Source organism: Mus pahari, chromosome 4 (assembly GCF_900095145.1).
Source record: "Mus pahari chromosome 4, PAHARI_EIJ_v1.1, whole genome shotgun sequence".
Lineage (NCBI taxonomy): Eukaryota > Metazoa > Chordata > Mammalia > Rodentia > Muridae > Mus > Mus pahari.
In genome coordinates, this window is record NC_034593.1 from 57,617,563 (window position 1) to 57,640,617 (window position 23,055).

A 23,055-nucleotide genomic window follows, 5' to 3' on the forward strand; every position below is an offset into this window, starting at 1 on the left:
AACGGATATATTAAAAGGGGGAACTGTGGCTTACGTTTTTATAGGAGAGGCTGTCCAAAGGACTCGTGGTGAAGGAAGGCTTCCTTGGTACTTTATAACTCAACCCTCACATTCTTTCTTGTCCAGACTGCAGGGTTTTTCTGGAGTGATAGAAGTTCTGTTATCTAGGACTTGTCCTGTCTCCTTGGATGCTAGTTTAAGAACATTTTGTTGCATTTCTTTCTTTTTAACCATCGTTAAATTATTTTCAACATCAAAAGTGGCCTTCAAATTTGCAAAAATTTACTATCAGTGTTGTGGCTACCATAGAGTACACCTATTAACTTGTGCCTGGAGTGTTTTTCTTCTCTAGAGTGGTTAGGGACAAGGCTAGAAGACTGAGCTGTGGATTGGGTTCTCTAACAAAAGTGTATACAATAACTGGTTGGTAGCTAAGCCTAGAACTGAATAATATCAATATGCTGGCCACATCTCTTAGGTATCTACATGTGGGGTATTGCTGACTAGCTTTCTCTCTTCTGCAGCCAGTGGTGCAGAAGTTGCTAAAAATATGATAAAAACTTAGCAGTGTATAAGGAGAAAGAACTGTTATTATTCTACATTTTGAAACAACTTTTAGAAAATAAAACAGTATTCCCAAGTCAGTCACTTGGCTCTGTTTTGTTGCAGGGCTGAGACAGAAAGAGGATTGTCAAGAAAGCACATCATTGAAGGTGAGTGCTACTGTTTCCACTTTATTTCAGTTTGTGGGCTCCTGTTTCAAGCAAGGTATCAGTAAAATAGGTTCAAAACATATAGGTCCTCTGCATGTATTTATGGATGAACAGCTTGGTGTTCTTGTGGGAATCCTAACAGTGGGAGCCAGGGCTGTCCCTGACTCTTTTGCCTATGATAGGACCTTTTTCCTCCTACTGGGTTGCCTTGTGCAGTCTTGATGTGACGGTATGTGCCTGGTCTTATTGTAGCTTGTTACGCAGTGTTTGGTTAATATCCCTGAGAGGAATACTCTTTTATGAGGGGAAGGGGGAAGAAAGACTGGAGGATGGGCAGAGGGGGGAAACTGCTGCCAGGATGTGATATTTGAGAGAAGAATAAAAAATATAGGAAGGAAAAGGTCATTTATGAACAGAGCAACCATTAATCAACTTTCCTCCTGGGATGGAGCTCAAGGAGCATAGAGATGCATGAAGAATTAGGACCCAAAAAGGACAAGAAAGGTTGGGCATGTAGCTCAGAGTTAAGGTGCCTGCCTAGCAGGTTCAAGGCTTGGGTTCAATCCTAGTAACACACACATACTCCAAGGTTTTTTATATCTTTATATTTATGAATAATTATTAAGGTATAGAATTTCTCCTTCTTTGGAAATTCCATTCATGAAATCTCAACATTATCAAAACTTAAAAAATAAAGCCATCACTACCTGTGATGGTTTGTATATGCTTGGCCCAGAGAGTGGCACTATTAGAAGGTGTGGCCCTTTTAGAGTAGGTGCAGCCTTGTTGGAGTAGGTGTGTCACTGTGAGTGTGGGCTATAGGACCCTCACCCTAGCTGCTTGGAGGTCAGTCTCCTCATAGCAGCCTTCAGATGAAGATGGAGACTCTCAGCTCTACTTGCACCATGCTGCCTAAACACTGTCATTCTCCCACCTTGATGATACTGGACTGAATGTCTGAACTTATAAACCAGCCCCAACTAAATGTTTTTATAGGCATTATCTCTGTCACAGTGTCTAGTCACAGCACTAAAATCCTAATGAAGACTCCACCACTACCACCCCATAGTCCATTTCATTCCCTCCTCCATTTTGACAGTCTGGTATGTGTCCTGCACTAGCTTACTCATCTGACTGACTGCACACCCACAGAGATGGACAACACTCACCAGTTTTCAGTGGTAATTAATACAGAGACCTACACCTGGTTAGCAGGTGTAGGTCTGACTAAGGGACAATGGTGTTCTCAACTCTAAATGGGCCATCAATATCATAGGCACTCCTCCCAAGGCTCGGGGATCATTGAGGAAGAGAGGGTGGAAGATTTTAAGAGCCAGAGATAGTAAACATCTGCAGTGACACATCTGCTAGACATTTACTGTGAGGTGGTTTTTAACTCCTACTACACTGTTCCAGTTTCATACTTTGCACACATGAACTCCCAGTGGCTAGGACTAAGTGGCCAAGACCTGCTCTGCAACTGATGATTGCAAGGGTCAGAAGAGTTAGTTTTCAATGATACGGTCTCTGAAAGACTACGCATGCTCCAGGAGAGGGTTGTAGGTCCAAGCATATTCAGATAACATTCAATGAATTTAATGGGTTTTAAAAGAGAACACATGAAGTTGGAAGGGGAAAGGGAAAGAACTGGGGGAAGGGATTGAAAGGGAGATTTGATTAAAACACATTATATAAATACATGAATATGAAAATATAAAATAGTAGAATCAAGTTGTAGATATTAACCTAGACTTTTTTTTCCTCAACTAAAATATATTTTGCACACAACTTATTGCTATAAGAAAGAATTATGTAAGTGATCATCTTTCTGTACATAGGGTAGACTCTAGGAGCAGTTTTAAGTCAAAGAATAAAGTACATTTCAACAATTATTTTCTTATAAGATCACATGTCAAATGAAGTGGTTTTATTTATTTACTCATTTATTAGTGAATCCAAACTTCTTTTTACAGTTTTATGCTTTTTCCCCTGAGAATCAGCTTTTGTGTTTTTATAGTATATAAATCATAGTGTGTGTGTGTGTGTGTGTGTGTGTGTGTGTGTGTGTGTGTGTGTGTGTACATAGACACACATACATAGTTGTTTGGTTTGGTAGTCTCAGTTTCAGGAGTTCTTTGGAAACTGCTGCATACTCTTTTTTGATTCTCTATGCACCCCAGGTGGTGTGGAGAGAAGAAGCCCATCCTGAAACACCCAATTGGACTACAAGTAGAAAAAGATAGTTCTGATATTCAATTAATTAATTTTTATTTTTATTACATTGTATTTTATTGGGCACAGGGAGGAATGGGGTGCCAGGGCTCCAATGTAGAGTATATTATACAATCAGAGTACAATTTATAGGAGTTCTATCCTTCCATGATGGTGGTCCCAATAAGCAAACTTGGGCTATTAGTCTTGGCAGCAGGAGCCTTTACCTGCTAACACCACACAAACTCTCAATTACTTAATTTTAATTTTAAAAGGAGGCTCTGAAAGCAGTTCTCTATTTCTCCCCCCTCCCTTACATATACACATACTTTTAACCACAATGTTTATTGTATCATTTCAGTGTTTATAAAGTGTTTATCTGAGGTTTGTATTTCTCACTTTTTGGTGTTTATTTCTGTGTCAATGAGCTTTGAGACCAACATTCAAATTCCTACTATTTATTACTTATGAGCTGAATAACCTACAAGTTACTTAAACCTCTGGGTTTTTTGTTTGTTTGTTTGTTTTGTTTTTTGAGTATAACATAGATTCCAAATAGTCCTACATTATAGGATTGCAACCTGGGGAGAAGAACTCAATAATTCGTGTGAAGCATAATGTCCATCACATAGAGAACACCAAGTGTCATTTTGTCATGCTCTTGTGTTATGAGCACAGCTGCTTTATGGAGGACACTGTCCTGAACTCTTGGCATATGAGGCCGCCATGATGAATGTCACCCCTACCCTAGGGAAAGCTTCCAGCTTTCTCTTCCAAACACAAGTCCTGCTAAGACTTACTATGCAACTGGGTGCTGAAGTCAAGCCCAGTCTGCTCTCCTAGCAGCCACCGTCCCTCTCTACCATCCCCATACGTGTGCCATCTACCACAGAGCTTGAGTACCCAGCTGGTACTCAAAAATTTTTTCCTTTTTAATCTAATTGGTCAGGAAAAGAGATTCAGAAAATGGTTCACAAAATCAATGCAGAGAGAGAGAGAGAGAGAGAGAGAGAGAGAGAGAGAGAGAGAGAGAGAGAGAGAGAGAGAGAGAGAGAGAGAGAGAGAGAGAGAGAAAGAAGAGAGAGAGAGAGAGAAAGAAAGAAATGGAGAAAGTTTTCTGACTCTTCATTGTGATTCACAGTGTATGTGTGTTTGATTTCAGAATTCTTTTTCGGTGACTTTTCTTCAGGTCTCATTTAACTTAATAGGAATACCTGAAATTTCTACTTTTTTAGTTAAGGGATTCTCATGGGATGGTAACCAGTTCAACCAAACTCTAAGCTGACCCAGATTCAGACTTGAACACAAACATTCAGTTTTGAGACTGAGACCACTTGTTATGTTATTATTGGTGCTCCTTTGAAGTTTGTAGCTTCAGCCAAAGACAAGGGCTAATAAGTAGGAGTTAACCCCATAGGACATTTGTATGCAAACTGAAATTAGAGAATTAAATGAATTCTGCAGAGGAGGAGTGCCATGAGATTCTTAAGCCAAAAATACAGTTTGAAGAAGTATACACATAATTATACTTGGATTTCATTGGTATATTCCCTTTGAGAAAGGTGGCCTTATTAAACATTGGTGATTCATATGCACATTAAATCCAAGGAGCAAGGTTAAAAAATAAGATAAAGCTGGCTGACTTTGGACACCTGAGATGTTTTACAGAGTATAAATGAGTTTGGCTTGTGTGTAATATAGGTTTTATTAATGTATGAAAAGCCTTCTCTATGAGTCAAAGTCTTCAACATAGCTCCAGTTAGTATGATTTCCTCCTTATCTTTACAAGAAGAAAGAAAACATTTTGCTAAGAGGTTTATTATATCCCTTTTGAGTCCCAAGGTCTTTGGGGCTCTTTGCTGTGAAGAGACATCATGACCAAGGTCACTCTTATAAAAATAAGCATTTAGGGGATGGAGAGATGACTCATCAGTTAAGAGCTCTTTCAGAGGACCAGAGTTCAATTCTCAGCATCCACTTGACAGCTCACAACTGTCTGTTAACTCCAGTTCCAGAGGACACAGCACTCTCACATAGACATATATGCAGGCAAAACACCTATGCACATAAAATAAGCTTTTAACTGGGGCACGCTTACAGTTTGAGAGGTTTAATCCATTATTATTATGTCAGAAAGCATGGCAGCATGCAGGCAGACATGGTGCTAGAGAAATAACTGAGAGTTCTACATCCAGATCTGCAGGCAGTAGGAAGAGAGAGAGAGAGAGAGAGAGAGAGAGAGAGAGAGAGAGAGAGAGAGAGAGAGAGAGAGAGAGAGAGAGAGAGAGAGAGAGAGAGAGAGAGAGAGAGTCTGGGGTGGGATTTTGAAACCTCAAAGCCTATCCCCAGTGACACACTTCCTCCATCAAGGCCTCCTAATCCTTTCAAATAGTGTCACTCTCTGGTGACCATTCTCTGGTGAGCATTAAAATGGATGATCCTATGGGCACATTCTTATTCAAACCACCACAGTCCCATTGTCAGATTAAGTACATTTCCCTTAAGATTTTACAGTCACAAGCCACTGAAAATAGGTGGCAAAATGTCAGCTTGAAACTTTTAGTTAGGGACAAATATTAAACCTCAAACTCCTCCTTTAAAAGAATGGCCATCAGTGATTTCTCAGTGAAAGAATAAATATTCTGAGCAAAGTGAACCATCACAGTGTTCCTTTCCCATACATCATGTTCATGAACAGTTATGTCCACTCATGACAACCATGTTTCACAATGGAATATAAAGCTACGTGCAAACTGAATAGACTAGGTGCCTTTAACAAAAGAAGTGGGTGACTGAGAGAACTACTACAGAAAAGAAAGTGGAAGCTATGTAGGGAAATAACAGACATTACTTAAAGCAATATTTTTCAAAGCCACACAGAAAAGCAGGAACACGATAGGTAAATGTATTCAAACAGCGTAGTTAGATAGAGCTCTTGCAGACTCAATACACTAATTATCGGTTGATATATGATTAAAGCTACACCCTGAACAAGTGCTGCCCTTGGAACCATGCCCATTTGTTCAAAGTTTGCAGGAAATGTATTATTTTAGAAAGATGTGCAAAAATATTAGTTCTAAGTTGGGCAAGGTAGTGCATCCCTTTGTTCCTAGCACTGGGAAGGTAGAGGAAGGCACGTCTCTGAGTTCAAGGCTAATCTAGTCTACAAAGCAAGTTCTAAAGCAGACAGAGCTACACAGAGAAACCCTATCTAGAAAAACAAAAAAACAAAAACAAAAAACGATAGACAATAAACGGCTGAAGAGAATGGCTCAATGGTTAAAAGCACTGGCTGTTCTTCCTGAGTTCAATTCCCAGCACTCAGAAAGCAGCTTTATAATTCTAGACTCATGCAATCTGAAGCCCTCTTCTGGTATGCAAACATAATATCCAGATCCATAAACAAATACATCTTTTAAAGAAAAGAAAGAAAATCTCAACAATATGAGAATCTACTTTTTATTTATTTACCTATTTGTGTTTTATTCTTTAATCCTTTTTTACAGTCCAGTCTTTATCCCCTCCTGGTCTGCCCTCTGACTGTCCCACATCCCATACCTCCTCTCCCCCACCCCCAGCTATCTCCAAGAGGATGTCTCTACCCCCTAAACCTCCCATCCCCACCCCACCAGACCTCCCCACTCCCTGGGTCCTCAAGCTTCTTGATGGTTAGGTGCATCTTCTCTCACTGAGTCAAGACCCAGAAGTCCTCTTCTGTATATGTGTTGGGGGCCTCATATCAAAATCAAAAGGAAACATAGACTTAGATCTGTTTTCTTGTAGTCGTTTGAAATTACAAATTTTGTTATCCTGAGGACTTTTGAAAAGTTTGCCAGTTAACTTCTAGCTAACACCTTGAGGGTGGAAGCACATCTTCTGCTTCTTCAGGACTTCTTAACATCCTTAGTGTCTTCTGCACTCACTGCAGCTGTGGCTTTAGCTTGTTGTTAGCTGCTATGCTGGAGCCAGGGTTAACGCATTTTTGCATATCTATTTAAATTTAAAACAATATCTGGTTCAAGCCAGCACTCAGGGAAATCCTAGCTAAATGGAGGTTTATTTTAACAAATCTCTAAATAGTTTTAAGGAGACATTTGTTGAGCACCTCTTTGTAATGCTGTGATTTAACTTTTTCTCCAAGATTAAAGCATCAAAACAGGAAAAGGTTATGGTACTCCTGACTTGGTTTCCAGTCACATGAATGATTAAAAAAAAGCAGGAGAGGAAGCTCATGTAAGCCAAGAACGGTGCACTTTATAAGCCCAGCATTTATGAGACTAAGTCAGAGTATTCAAGCGTGCTAAAGAAATCTGGGCTATTTAAACAGCTCTTTGGACAGATTTCCATTTGTGTAATAAGTGCCTCCCAGACCCAGCCCAGTTCCTAACACTTCCTGAAATTTGTTTTCCCCCTGAAATCCTCACCCTAGTTATAATCACCTGATTTAGGCCATAAATTGAGGAATCATTGTTGATTTGTATAGCCATCACACCCTGTATCCATAACTAGGTCCAGTACAGTTACTTCCATATACAAGATTTGTCCTGAGTTTGAGCACATCCAGCCAGCTTAGTGTGAGCTTGATGTGTGGCAGTCATCTCCTTGCTGGCCTCAGACCTCAATTTCAGTCTTGTCTCTGCAAGCAAAGCCACCAGTTCAATATGAAAGTCGGGCCAGATTGGACCTGCTTCATCTTTCCTTCTTAATTCCCCATTCCTTCATCCTTTGCCAGTATTTCAAAGTGTCACATAGAATGAAATTCCAAACACATAGATTACAAAAGCCTTGCAGAAGACTTTCAGTGTGACTAGTATTGGAGATATAATGACACACACACACACACATCTCAACCAGAGAGGGGTCATTAACTTGACCCAGTATACAGTTCCTCCTGCTCTCAGATTTATATCTCTGCCAAAACATCAAGACACAGAGCTTCCAGAGAAGTAATAGAGAGGTCAAGAATGACCGAATATTCACCAAATACAGTGAGATGTACCTGTCACACCATTGTTACAGATGAACACTATGGCTTTACAAAGAACTCAGGCCTTTAGATGCCTTCAATGTACATGTTTTATCCTTGAGGTTGAAGACTGTATCTATATATCATTATGGTCCTATGTTCTGGCACACTTTGGGGACAAACTGAGATTTGTCACATGAAATGATAAATGAGTTGCAGTGTTGCCAAATTACTCACACTTCTCCTCCTACACTCCTCCTTGCCTACACTAATGAGACCTAGTAGGTGAGGGACATTCTCAGAAAGGAGGACACTTGTTTCCAGGGCTGGGTATGAACATAGGCATGGGCCAAAGGAATACCTCTGTTTCCCTTCAACCAAGGGAATTTTGGGCATTTTGTCTTTACCTCTCTCCTTTGACATGACTACAACAGTGTAATTACACATCATAATTTGTCCAACACCTTAAACAATGTTCTCTGCCATGATAGTTCTAAAGATGGTAAATTTGTTAGCCCAGGTGCAGGTTGCAGAATTAAGTCACAAAAAGTATTTTGTTTAATCACCAAGAATGCTTCCAAACCTTAATATTTGTCTGGTTGTCTATGTCCTGTCTACACACAATTTCCCCCCAAAGTGGCTCATATCATAGTACTTTTTAAGGTGAACATCCTTTCAAGTTATTTCTTGAATAAGCTGGTGCTCTCTCAACCATGAGCATCACCCAGTTTAGGAAGAGTTATTTGGCCACCTAACTCCTGTCTCATCAAAGCTTTTTAACAAGAACCACTACAGGCCATCCTTTCTTGAATAGAAAATATTTCCCAGACTCTATTCCAGCATTCCATTTTTCTGTCAGAAAATTGTGACTATCCAATAAACTAGTTTTAAAATCAAATTTAAATGAGCCAAATTTAAATTTATAAGAGCCTCACTTACCAGGCAATTAATTTTATGCTTATAATAAAAGGAGAAAACCTCCAGTCTTCCTAGGGATTAAAGAGGCAGATAAGGCCTGCTGTGCCTCCTGGGACTGAGATGAAGCAGTTCCCTGAAGCTGCCCTCCTTTTGGTTGCATAATAGTATATATAATACAGTCTATTTGGGGGAAGTATTAATACTAGTGAAATTAATTAGATTTTCCTGACCAACATTTAGGACTGAAACATAGCCATTGCTTTCAGATCTCCTGAGTTTCACTCTTTCTATTATACTAGACCTTACATCCTTAAAAGAAAAACAAAGCCAGACCCATTGGTACAGGCATGCAATCCCAGCAACCCTTGGGGCTAACACAGGAGGACTTCAAATCCAAGGGCAGCGGGAACCTTGTCTAACAATAAAAAGTAAAAATATGCCTGGAGGTGTATCTTAGATGCACACTTTTTCCTAACAACCACAGAGCCCTAGGTTCAAGACCCAGTGTCATAAAAGGAAAAAGGAGGGATCTTTAAAAGGATATAGTTTGGCTGCACATCTTTTAGGCTTTCTAAACTTTGATAGACTTAGTGCTGAGTACAGCCTTTATTTGCTCTCCTATTTATACGACTGTTAAAGCATACATTTATTTAATGGAGTAAGGCAGCCTATTTTCCCCTAACTTATACAGAGAAGAACAAAGAACCTTGAAGAGAAGCTGCCTGTTTATTTTAAACTTGGCTTCCAGCTATTGCCACAGTGTCACCAGGGAGGGTCATTACTGGGCTGCTCAAGTTCCCACTGAGGGTGCTAGTCATCTTGAGAGAGGCCTGAGGTTTCCTTCATCAAAGGGAAAGTCAGTAAGTCAGTCTTTGATATGATTTAACAGTTCCTGGGATCAACTAATACATCATTGCATTCAATGTATGTTCCTTATTCTTTTTTTTCTTTTTTACTTGTTCACTTTACATCCCACTCACTGCCCTCCTCCGGGTCATCTTTCCCTCCACACCTCCTCCCCTTCCCTTCTGAGCAGGGAGGCCTCTGAGTGTCCCCCCACCCTGCCACTTCAAGTCTGGAGGCTAGGTACATCCTCTCCCACTGAGAGAGAATGACACCCCAGCTAGAAGAACATATCCCACGGACAGGCAACAGCTTTTCGGATAGCCCCCATTCCAATTGTTTGGGACCTACACGAAGGTCAAGCTACACATCTGCTACATACGTGCAGACGGGCATAGATTCGGCCTGTGTATGTTCTTTGGTTGGTGGTTCAGAATCTGACAGCCCCCAAAATCTAGGTTAGTTGGCACTATCGGTTTTACTGTGGAGTTCCTCTCCCCTCCAGGGCCTACAGTCCTTCCTCCTATTCTTCCCTGTTTATTAAAAATTGCACATATTTGGGGGATACCTTGTGCGTGTGTACATGAGATAACATTCAAATCAAGATAAGCAACTTTATTGTTATCATTTATTAAAAACACTCAAATTCTACCATTCTTGGAATATACAGTATACTGTTGTCATTGATCATTACCCTACTGTATAGCAGCAGTCCCTCCACATATTTAACTTAACATCTTTAGCCAATCTTTCCCCACCTCCCATCCCTCAATACTTTGCACATCTAGCATCTGAAGACCATTTATTCTACTCTTTTTAAAATTTATTTTTATTCTGTGTGCATGAGTGTTTTGCCTGCATGTATGTGTGTACACCAGGTGCCTGTAGTGTCCAAGGAGACCAGAATCCTCAGATCCTCCTGGAAGTCCAGTTACAGACAGCCACAAACTACCATGTGGGTGCTAGGTGTTAGCATTTTGTCTAAGCTCTGCCCCACGGTTACCTGGCAACAGCCAGGTATACCCAACTCACTATAAAAGGGGCTGCTTGCCCCCTCCTCCCTCCTCCCCCTTCTCTCTCTTGCTCCTGCTCCCACTCTCTTCCCATTCCCTCCCCCCCCCATGTGCTCATGGCCAGCCTCTAATTCTCTACTCTCTGCCTCTCTCTGTCTCTCTCTGTGTGTCTCTCTCTGTCTCTCTCTGTGTCTCTGTCTCTGTCTCTGTTTCTCTCTCTCTCTCTCTCTCTCTCTCTCTCTCTCTATCTCTCTCTCTCTCTCTCTCTCTCTCTCTCTCTCTCTCTCTCTCTCTCTCTCTATCTATCTATCTATCTCTCTCTCTCCCTTTCTCTGTCTCTACTACCCTCTTGACTCCCCTTCCCATGCCCTGAATAAACTCTATTCTATACTATACCATGTGTAGCTGATCCCTCAGGGGGAAGGGATGTTTCCCCCATACCTGACTACACCTCCACCAAACATATCCCCTGTTTATTTACCTTTTTATAAACACATCACTAGGAACTAAACTTAGAGAGGACCCTCTATTCCTACTACTGAGCATCTCTCTAGCCCCCAGCATAACATTTTAAAACTCTGCATATAAGTGAGACCACTTGGCATTTGTTTTTTTTATATGTTTTATTTTACTTAGAATAATGTTTTGCAACATGATGGGACTCATGGCTCTAGCTGCATATGTAGCTGAGGATGGCCTAGTCGGTCATCAATGGGAGGAGAGGCCCTTGGTCCTGTGAAAGTTCTATGCCCCAGTATAGGGGGATGCCAGGGCCAAGAAGCAGGAGTGGGTGGGTTGGGGAGCAGGGGAAGGGGAGAAAGGGATAGAGGGTTTTCAAAGGGGAAACATTTGAAATGTAAATAAAGGAAATATCTAATAAAAAATTAAAATGAAAAAAGAATAATGTTTTGCTTTTCATATATGTTGTCATAAATAATAGGATATAATGTTCTAGTGGCTGAATATAATATGCATGACCTTATAAGGTATATATGTACATATATATATATATATATATATATATCACTTTTTTCATTTATTTGAGGCAATGTGTATTTCAGCCTATTTACCATTACAAAATTGAATCATGAGAAAGATGATTACAGTGGTAGTATTGATGGACATACATGGACATACCCAGACATACATATATATACATACATATATACATACACGCATATACACACACACATCTATCTATATACATATATACACAGAGAGACACACATACACATACATAGATACACACACACACATACGCAGACACAAGACACAGAGGTGCACATACACAGACAGACACATACATGCATACATACACACACATACACAAACACACATACACATATATATACTCTTACATTCATAAATACAACCTACATAATGTTACTTTTATGTACGTTTTCAGGGCTGTCCATTTGGTATTAGATAACCAATTGGTGTGTTCTTCCTTGAGAAAGACTGTTTCTCCCACTCTTGGCTGATCATTACGCAAAACAGGATCTCACTAACTCAGACAAGCTTCCAAGTTGCAATCCTCCTGCCTCAACATACTTAGTGCTAGAAGTACAGGCATGTGTCACCATACCCAGCTTCTCTATATCTTCTTGAAGTTCACTACTTTCCATCAAATAACTGGTTTGAATTCTTGTCCAGGAGGCCAACATATCCATCATCGGCTTCTGACATCTCAGTTCCCTGGTAGCTCTTGATGCTTGTTAGCATCTGACAGCATCCATGCACTGAAGCATTAGGCCTGTGTTTCAGCTGTCACTATTTGGCTTTAATGGTGCCTGGCCTAGGAATTCTAAGCAGGTTGTTCTGGAGCCTGTAGTCATTGCCCACTGTTGCAACACTAGAGGGCGCTAGTCCCAGTAAATTCCAAACTAGTGCTGCTATTCTGTTAGTGAACTGTGACATCCCTAGGTTAGGTTTGTTGCAATTGGTACCCTGTATGTGGTAGATTAGGGGACTGCCTAGATAAGGTGATCCAATCTCAGGACCGAACACCTCATCTACAATCACTACTAGCATGCGGTCAGGAACAACAGGGTCCTACGCGGTCCTGAGAGGACCGAACACCTCATCTACAATCACTACTAGCCTGCGGTCAGGAACAACAGGGTCTTACGCGGTCCTGAGCCTTACCACAAGGGATGTAGCTCAAAAGGCCAGGTTTGGGTGCCTCTCTGGAACCCTTAGCTTGCTGAGATCAGTGTTTCCATGGCCTGTCTGGTGATGTCGTCTACCTTTGGCTGGACACCACTGCAGCAAGGCACGGGCAATGCAAACTGGAATTTCATATGACATGCAGGCTTTTCTGCATGGGTGTTGTTCTTGGGAAGAATCTACAGCCCTAGCACTGAGTTTCAAGTAAAAGTTCTATACTTCTTTCCATCATACATGACTTGCAAATAAAATGTCTTTGAACTTGCTGCCTGAGATTGAAGGTGAATAGTGGAGGTAATCCCTTGGCTAACAAGATTGGTGTTAAGTAGTGTCATACCTGATGCTACAACCTTTAGAACTGGTATACTGGCTATAGTTAGCAATTGTGTAAGTGGGAACCCAGGTCCAGCTCACCCAGGTCAGAGATGCTCGCCTAGCTCTGGGTGGATCCAGAGACTCTCTGTGAAGACTAGGCTAGGAGGAAGGGCTGGGGGGGGGGGGTCTACTCAGTACTGAATTTTACCCTAGTGAGAGACTGGTACTGGGTTCAAGTCTCCCTCCCCTCCCAGAAAGTGTCTCTCTCTAGGCCATTTGACCTTTGATCCAAGTGACCCTTTCACAGGGGTTGCCTAAAGCCATCAGAAAACACAGATATTTAGATTACAATTTATAACAGTGGAAAAATTACAGTTATGAAGTAGCAACAAAAATAATCTTATGATTGTGGGTCACCATAGCATGAGGAACCGTATTAGGAGGTCGCAGCACTGGGAATGCTGAGAACCTCTGTGGTTCTCTAGGCTGTTTGATTCCTGGATTTGAAGGATTTCCCTCCAGCTTTCTCAAGCATCACTTTTCATTATTATACTAAAACCCAGGCACTATCTTTCTTCTGGTTTAACGCTTGTGAAGGTTAGTCATAAGTAAATAACTCAGACTGATGCTTCTGAGGGTAAGCAATTGCTGCTGCCATCTGCTGTGCCCTGTTCAAGAGGACTCTTGTAATTAACGCAGTGTTTGTTTTTAAGTAAATTCTTGAAAGAAATCAAACTCAAGCCCTTTCTAAGCGTGGTCCTCTTTGGACTTTCGTGGGCCTTTGGTTATATTCTGTTTTCTGCTTCTGCTGCTAGGACTGAAGGGCTCCCTCCAGAGGCTGCAACTGGAATATGTGGACGTGGTCTTTGCGAATCGCCCAGACAGCAACACCCCTATGGAAGGTGAGTAAAAGAATCTAATAAGAAAAAGAAGCTACAGAATAGCTGGACCTAGTCTGAAGACTGTTTCTGCTACAGTAAGTAATGAAGTATGTTCCAATTGTTATGCTATAATTTAAAAAGTAAAACCTTTCCAATGTCCTTCAGCTTCTGTATTGACCTTAAAAGTCAATAGACCACTACGTAGGCTTTTTCTCCTCCCCATCCCACTCCTCCTCCTTCTCCTCCTCCTCTTCCTCCTCTTCCTCCTTCTAACTTCCGTCTTCAACTTTATTCTCAGTTTCTTTTCTTGGTTGCAAACTACTCATCTCTTCCAGATTCACTTCACTTTCATGATTTCATCAACTGAAACAATTACATCCCTCAGAGGGGTTTAGAATCAAACCATGGTTTCTGAGGCACTCTCTACAGAGCTTCCTTCTCTACACTGATGCTGAGTCTGATTCCTTTCCAATCCTGCCTGATAAACGCTGAAGCGTGCTGCCAGCGAGCAGGCATGGGACTGCTTAATAAGGCTCTTCTTTGCAGTTTGAGTTTGGTTCTCCGCAAGCTATGCTCCCGTCGCCCCTGTCAGAAAACCATAGCTTGTCCTCTGTGAACGCTTTCAGAATATCCCAAAGCCACATTTTCAATTTGTCCATTTGTCAATCCTACCTGGGATGACTGAGAAATAAGATGATTTTGGACACCAAACTAGAAAAGACGACTCCAGCTAGTTGAGGATAGAAATGTTTCAAGATAAAAAGGGTATTTTGGGTTTTGTTTTTAAGTTTTACAACATTTGAACTATCGTTTTTTTAACAATTCAAATAATGTAACCCACATAAAATTGCACTAAAAGTAAATTTGTCTTTATTCGTCTTTGATAATTGAAAAAGCTGTTTACAATGTTGTAAGAAATTAAGTTCTGTGAAGATTTATTCTTACTGTTGGATTATGGGAATTAAGGAGAATATGAATGATTCAAGTTCATAGGAATTTTCTAAGTTGCATTTTGCATATCTTCATTCATTTCAAACATATGTTATGGGGAATATTTATATTGCCATTTATCTTTCCCAACTACAGAGAAACTATATGTACATACATATATTTATATACACATTATTATCTGTTTTTACATATCATATATATGTGTGTATATATCTGTCAAAACAAAGGCTGTTTGATAAGCAGATCATCAATAGTATTAGAGATTCTTATTTCAATGATAGTATGCTGTCACACAATTCACAAAGATACATTCAAACAGAGCACTAAAGCCATTTAGTCAGCAAAACTACCAAATAAAATATTGGATTTTAAAAGGCTAATTGTTTCTAATTTTAAGTACCTGGTAGCTATTTTCCTCTTTAAAATGGTCTCTTTTACAGTTATACCATGTACATATATATAAAAGACAGCTGAGTTTGTCTTCCCACCCATCCTGCATCCTACTTCACCTTTAATTTTAGGAATATATTATAGTCCTCAATCAGGAAATATAAGCTGCATTATATCTATAAAAGGAAAGCTATATTATAAGTGTCTCAAGTGAAAAGGATACAGCATGTGGGTAAAAGAAGGATATTCTCCAGCTATGTGATGCTAACAGGTTAAGTGTCTCTTGTATAAACACCAATGGTATGTTGAAATTTAGTTAAGGAATTTCCAAGTATTTTTTAAAAGAACAGATTGCTATTACCTGTTAGAGTCTGTAATGAAAGCATTATCTAACCTCTCCTGAAATCGGATAAAATTACATTTTTTCCCAAGATTTTCAAACAAAGTTCCACAAAGTGAAATGGAAAGCAATATCATAATTACTAAGAGTGTTAAACAATGGGTATTTCCCAGTTACTGAGTAAGTCACAAAGGATAGGCTTCTATAGCTCCCTTGGCATTGATCACCACCTTGTACTGGAATATAGTCCCTCCATCTCTCCCCACCCCCAACCAGACACCATTCCCATCAGGCTACCAGCCCTGAAGTTCTCTCTGCCTTGCGTTTAGTGAACAGGCACTCCAGGTGTTCTCATGAAGAATCATCCCAAATGGTTTCCGTGTAGCTTATTCTAGCTTTCTGATGAAGTTATATTTCATAATTGTCTGTAATTTATAATCACTTATTTATAGATCAAATAGAAACACCAGAGTCGAATTCTGGTTATGGAAGCAGAGATTGTACAGTCTTTTCTGCTTTACTCTTAACAGAGGCAAGTGCTGGAAAGTAGAAAAAGGAGCGAAGTAGAGAGACAGGATGACTTCCTCGGGGGCAGGGATTGGGATACACCTGAGTTGTTTCTAGATTCTGTGTTAAGATTCATGCTGGCAATGATTGTGAATCCTGCATGCCTGCACATAAGTCAAAGTTACATGGGCACATTGGGGTTTACCTGGGAGGAGGACTAGTGCTCCTAAATGCCTAGGAAACAGGCTGAATATTACCCAAAGTACCCTTGGAACCTTTTGGTAACTGCTAGTCAACATAACTCTACAGCCCTTATTCAGCTCTTCCAGATAAAATGACAAAAACATCTTCAGGTATTCACCCAGCCAATATCTTCAAATAATAGCAGAAACAATCTCTAATATCATTCACCTGCCTTTCTTATTTCAGTACATCACCACTTAGTTGGACCCATTTCTATTTGCTGTTAGTTACATAGCAGTCCTTACAAGGAGATAGTAATTGCACATGCCTCAGCATTTGCAGATCCTCATTCGTTCCAAACATCCTTGGTGAAGAGGCTAATTCTTTTAGAGAGGCTGAAGCAGCTCTCCAATGAGGCAGCCCAGCCATGACATCAATAGCCCCCCACTATTGCTGATTACCCAAAGGAGTGGAATAAAGCAACCAGCATGAGACACTGGGTGGCTTCTAGCCACCAACTCTGTGAGTGTCGAGATCATCTGTGTGCACGCTTTGCGTAGCTCAAAGTCACATTTCCATTTAAAATGCCAGGAATCGGTGTTAATTGGGGGTGTATCTAAAATAAACCAGGATGAGTTTTGGCCAACTTCTGCATATCAAGTTTCAACCAATGGAGCCAGGAAAAGATCAGTCATTGCACCTTCTTCACCATACATATATGGGCATCGTGTATCCCTTGAGCCGTGGCTACCCACTCCTGCCATTCTTGCCAAAAATCAAAAGACAAAAAGCAAGTTCTATCAAGAGAATGGTGGTAGTTTCCAAATGTGCAGTCAGTGGAGGAAATCAAAGCACTTCGTTTGCAATCTGCCACCTGACAGAATACAATTCTGTTTTGTGGTGACAGGAAGATGTGACAATAGAGGGGAGCACACGCGCGTGCACGGTTTTTCTCTCCGTCCTCATTATTTTTCATGGTTCACCTAGTAGTAAGGCATTTTTCTTTCACAGCAGCTGCTGGGCCATCTGTCTCTGCTACACTATCTGCCAATAGTGGCATGTTTTCCAATCGTAGGAAAAAAATCAGCCCCACATCCTATGTCTTCTTTCCTAGGATGATACATCCCTCCTTAGAATCACTGAGAGTTCCTTGTTAATTCTCTCACTTTCATACGTCAGTATGCATTTCAAATTCTTGTCTTGAGCTCAGCATAAGGGAAGGCTCAGGACAACTTCAGTCACTCTACACATGGATTGACAAAGACATTCTGTCCCATGCCAGGAGGGTTTGGTGTTGTTTTTCTGCTAGTGCCAATTGCAGTGTGATTCTCCAGGGAGAAAGCCATTGAACACCATTATATCATTGAAGTGGTGATAGATGTAAAGTGTGGCCCACTTGTGACAAATGGCAAAAAGAAGAGGCACTTTAATATATAGACTTTTAAGATTTATTGACAAAATATGATGATTTTCAAGTTAAATTACATTTTAGTAAGAATTGAATTTAAAAACATGCTTGAAATCAAGTCCTTTCATGTAGAACGCATTGCCACAACTAATCTAGAATTCCTGAATCATTAAGTATGATGTCTATGCTAATTACTGTTCACCTTGTTCATGTTCCCCTTCTTGCGGCTGGTACAGCTGTCAAGCAACGCCGATGTCTTTATTTCAAATAACAGTGATAAGATTGAAGTCCACTTCACTTATCCCCACCACATTAACCAAACAGCAGATTCTGTAAATATTTTTCATATGTCCTGGTTTTTTACTGTCGCTCCAATGTAAACAGGAATCTGGAGACTTGGGAATCTGGGATATTTGTGACAACTCACAAAACAAGAGAGCACAGAAGACAGCCTCGAGTGTCAATCTTTTATCGGGTCAAAAATACTGAACCTAGGTACTTTATTTTCCAAAGTAAAGGTTTTAGAACAAAAGTTTAAACGCCTGAAATTTATATATATCATGTACCTACAACTGGTCAGTGCATCTGGTTCTAACTTTCATTTCAAAGGCATTATTTCATACCTCTAAAAGGTGCCCCACCATGCCCCCAAAATCATAATAACAGCGAGAAGAAAAACCTCTGCAAGCCATATGACAATGTTGTCCCAGAAAGATATAACACAAGACATTTATGCAATTTGAATTATTTATTAACCATACTAAAAAAAAGAAGAAGAAAAGAAACAGATAGGTTTAGTTATAGTATTATTTTAACTACTCATACAAAAATTACTATTTCAACATGTAACCATTTAAAAAATGCATATTTTACTCTTTTCATACTAAGTCTTTGAAATCCACAATATACACCATAATTTGGACTTTCACATTTCATATGCCAAGCGCTACTATTCTGTATAACCAGAGGTAACAGCTCCTTCCAGTCTAATAGCAGCATGGGGTATTAGCCTTGTGTCTCTGTGATGCTCTGACTATGATGTGCAGCATCACTCATAGCTTCAGAGACATTCCAGCCCACCATTTCAGGGAAGACATTATAGGAAGCATGCAGCAGAAGTTCCAAATACTACAACCCAGGAACCAGACAGGTCAGACCTGGGAGCCAGGCTGCAAGCTTCTAAGACATGCGCCCAGTGAAGTCCTGCCCCTAGTGACTTCTGACAGACAGGCTCAGTTTCTGAAAGGTTCCACATCCTTCCCAAGTATTGCTGCCAGTCGGCCACAAGTGTTTAAAATACAAGCCCGTGGGAAATATTTTAGATTCTATTCGTCTCCCAAGACATTCATATCTTACAATGCAAAAAGCCTTTAGCCAAGCTTCAAGGATCCTCCAAGTCGTAACTGTCCCACTTCTGTTTAAAAGTCCAAACTCCCAAGTATCTACTGAGACTTAAAGCAGTCTCTTAGATAAGAATCTGTGAGTCCCTGTGAAAATAAAAACCAATTACATACTTCCAATGTGCAATGGCCCAGAGTAAACATTCCCACCACAAAAGATGGGACAGGAGAAAAGCCAGGAAAAAAAAAAAAATGGATGAAATCAAAATCAAAATCAAAATCAAAATCCCAGAGGAAAGTGTTAAATCCCATAGCTCCATGTCTAACACCCTGGGGTATGGCATCAGTGCACTCCAGCTCCCACCTCTGTGCTGCCTGCAGCACACACATTCTCCCTCCTGAGCCGGATCCACTCAACTTACTACATGTTTCCTAAGCATGCGTCCCATCTGGGGTCTGTAATTCAACTTACTTTACATTCCCAACTTCATGAATAGCCTACTCAGGGGCTCCCTGAGGGAAGTCTATCTCCCCCACCCCCACCCCAACACACAGAGCCTGCCTCCCCACACACACACCGGGATTTTCTTTAAAATCTTGCAGTCTTGTAATTCTTGTGTTCCTGATGCCTGAAAAGCCAGTTTCATGTGTATTATCTCAAGTTCTGCAAAGTAAACAGGCCGCTCTAGAGCAGGGTTGAAGTAGCCAATGTAAAAAAAAAAAAAAAAAGGCACTTCCCTGAGCAGCCTGTTCCCTACAAGGAGCCCTGGCTAATCTCTCTTTTCAGGCATCCTTAAAGAAAGTCTCCCAAATGAGTTTGCATTTGTTATATCCCCAAGGCTTCAATGGGTGAGATCTTGCCAACAAGACATCTTTCTATGTCCCCTGTGGAATTTTTTTTGCTTTTTTTTTTTTTAAATGGCACTAATTTCTTTAACAGTTATGGCCCCTTTTGTCTATGTTTGATTTGTCTGCAACTTTGAATGCATCTATGTCAAACTATGTTTTGGGGCCAAATTAAATATTTTGTTTCCATCATTCTGTTCTGGACTCTCACTGTAAACGTGACTCAAGGCAGCCAGCAGGAACCACACTGCAGCACGAATGTTACTCTGTCTTAAAATTTCCTCCTCCAAACAAATTAGTTGATTACTTTTGAATTCAGTCTTACAGAACAGTAGTAACTGAAGCCAAAAGAAGAGAAGTCAGCCCTGGGGGGAAGTCAGGTTCCCTCCACAGTCGGGGATGGGTCTCCTCACTGGAGCACTACTTCAGCAAAGAAGACAGGGCAGGACAGACAGCTTCAGATCCAGGCTTTGGCCACAGTGGCACTCAGGCAGGTTACTGTCCCTGCTCAGCCTCAGCTCCTCACTCAGAGGTGAAAGGCCAATAGTGTGGGTTCACCACCTCCCTCAAAGCCAAGGCTAAGTAAGCAGCTTAAGCCTGATTTGTGGAGTGTCCCATATAATGAACATACACCTTTATTCTCAGAGGTAACTACGGGAGACACCCAAGGCCTTGAAATTATAACATGCTGAAACCCCAGTGAAGGCCAAGCTACAGGGCTAAACAGGGCTAAACAGGGTCTGTGGGGTCATGAAGGGATCAAGCCAGAGGGCACAATATAATTTTCTTATAAGCTATTTGTTTTCTCCTTGGAATTAATTTTTTTTTTTTTTTTTTTTTTTTGGTTTTTCAAGACAGGGTTTCTCTGTGTAGTCCTAGCTGTCCTGGAACTCACTTTGTAGACCAGGCTGGCCTTGAACTCAGAAATCTGCCTGTCTCTGCCTCCTAAGTGCTGGGATTAAAGGCGTGTGCCACCACCTCCTGCAGCTCTGCATTAATTTAATCATAGATTTTTCCAGGCCTCAGCCTAAAAGATGGTCTTGTGCCTGCAGCTATTTTCAAAGGTATCCACACCAAAAAAAAAAAAAAAAAAAAAAAAATCAACTCATTCTCAGTTGATATTTGCTGAATACCCACCGTGCACCAAGCACTTTTCTGAGTACCCAGGAGAATTAGATTTTTAATAAGTCTGACAAAAATATTGCCCTTATAGAAGCTACATTCTTGCTTGCTGGGTAGACAGACAATAACTAAGAAAGTTGGGGGTTGGGGAGACGGCTCTGTAGATAAGAGTAGATGCTACACAAGCACAAGGACCTGAGTTCAAGTCCCAGCAACCACATAAAAGTGAGCCAGGCATGGCCATGCATGCCTGTAACACCGGACTCTTGGAGAAGAGACAGGCAGCTCTCAGAAGCTGAGCAGCCTGATCAAACCGAGGAGGTTCACGTTCAGTGAGAAAGCCTATCACAGGGAGACTGACAGAACAGGATACCAGATGTCCTCCGCTGGCCTCTGCATATATGCTCACACACATGGCCATGCACACTTCCAGACACCACACATCTGTAAATAAATAATTCATCAAATCAATGGAAACAAAGCACAAGAAGAAATGGAGAACCGCTAGGGACGGCTAAAGCAGTTAGGACTGAAACGTGTGGAAAGACCCAAATTCCCAACCTCAGGGCACACAGAGGCCCTGGGAGCTGCTCTCTCTCTGCCACTCTGCCTTTTCCTCAGAGTGATGTGGTGATAGGGGTCAGATCTGAGATGTGAAAAATATCAGTCACTCAGCAGAAAGTACATGGTTCAGTAATACACTTTGAGTTTGAAAAAAAAACAAATAAAAACAAAACAATAACAACAAAAACAATCCAGGAACAAGTCCAGCTGGCCATTAGCTGCCGATCACCAGCTAATGCACAGTTAACCAGATGCACACCTAAGGACTATATGCATGTCTTATACAATGTATGTTCAAGGCTAGTATGGGGGCCAGCAGTGGACAGCTAATTGAAGATCTTATTACATCTTTATATGTTTCATTTGCATACATATTTCAAAACCACATGTGGGAGATTAGAGGGACAGCTCAGTGTGTTAGGAGTGCTGCTCTCACAGAAGACTCAGTTCAGTCCCCAGCGTTCACATGCTGGCTTACGACCATCGGTCATCCAGTTCCAGGGGACCTGGTCTCTGTGAGTACCAGTTATACACGCACCAGGTGCACATACATATGTGCAGATGAAACACGCAAAATAAATTTAAAATTTAAATCACACACACAGAGAGAGATGTGTTATGGATATCATAAGTGCCCAGTCCTTCCTCTATGTCTTGGCTGCTTCCACAGTAGTTCCTAATCCTACCATGTTTGGTAAATTCTGCCCATGTCTCACAAGCTACTTCTCTTCTGTTTATTTTCCTTGTTTGTTTCTCTCACTTCCTGCAGAGAAACGAATGATCTTAGGTAAAGCAGCGAGTCCATGGGACAGAGCGCCCATGCTAGTGGCTGTCATACTGCTTCACAAGGAGTCCTCAAGACCTGCTGAAAAATGTCCCAGAGTTAGGAGAGCCTGAGAAGGTCTGCACACAGATCACTAAGGTCGCATCTGTCACAAACAGGGTCCTGGTTAGCAGTGTTCACCACAGATTGAGGAAGGAGTTTCAGAAGAATTATAGGATACTGAAATGTTAACCTGCAGGATATATGTGAAGAGCTGACTGTAAAGAAAAACATTTCCTAAAATCCAGTTTTTGTCACACAGTGCTTTGGTTGGAATTCAGTTATAGACTGAATTCCCAATCTATAAAATCCTGGTGGGAATGGATGATCTTGGGAAAGGACATGAATATATTCTGTACAACTTCCTGTGTTTTCTCTCCCGTGCCTACCTTCTTTTTTCTCTCCATCTTCATTCAGTTGTAAATCCAGCCCCTACTAGTAGATTCATAAAGAAACAAGGTGGGCTGTTTTCCCCCACTTTTCTCCTTAAACTGTTTTCCATTACAAATATAGGGAGAGAGAAGTGAGGAGGAGGGGAGAAGAGGGTGGAAGAGA

At 40.9% G+C, this 23,055-nt stretch overlaps 1 protein-coding gene across 2 annotated transcripts in view; it reads left to right on the top strand.

Moving 5' to 3' along the window:
- The window catches only part of Kcnab1 (potassium voltage-gated channel subfamily A member regulatory beta subunit 1), a 379,110-nt gene that overhangs the window by 307,624 nt on the left and 48,431 nt on the right, over window positions 1-23,055 (top strand). For both annotated transcript variants that reach the window (XM_021195477.2, XM_021195478.2), the window contains exons 7-8: window positions 670-713; window positions 13,961-14,047. In XM_021195477.2, the coding sequence (XP_021051136.1) occupies window positions 670-713; window positions 13,961-14,047 (131 nt within the window). The remainder of the gene's footprint in view (window positions 1-669; window positions 714-13,960; window positions 14,048-23,055) is intronic.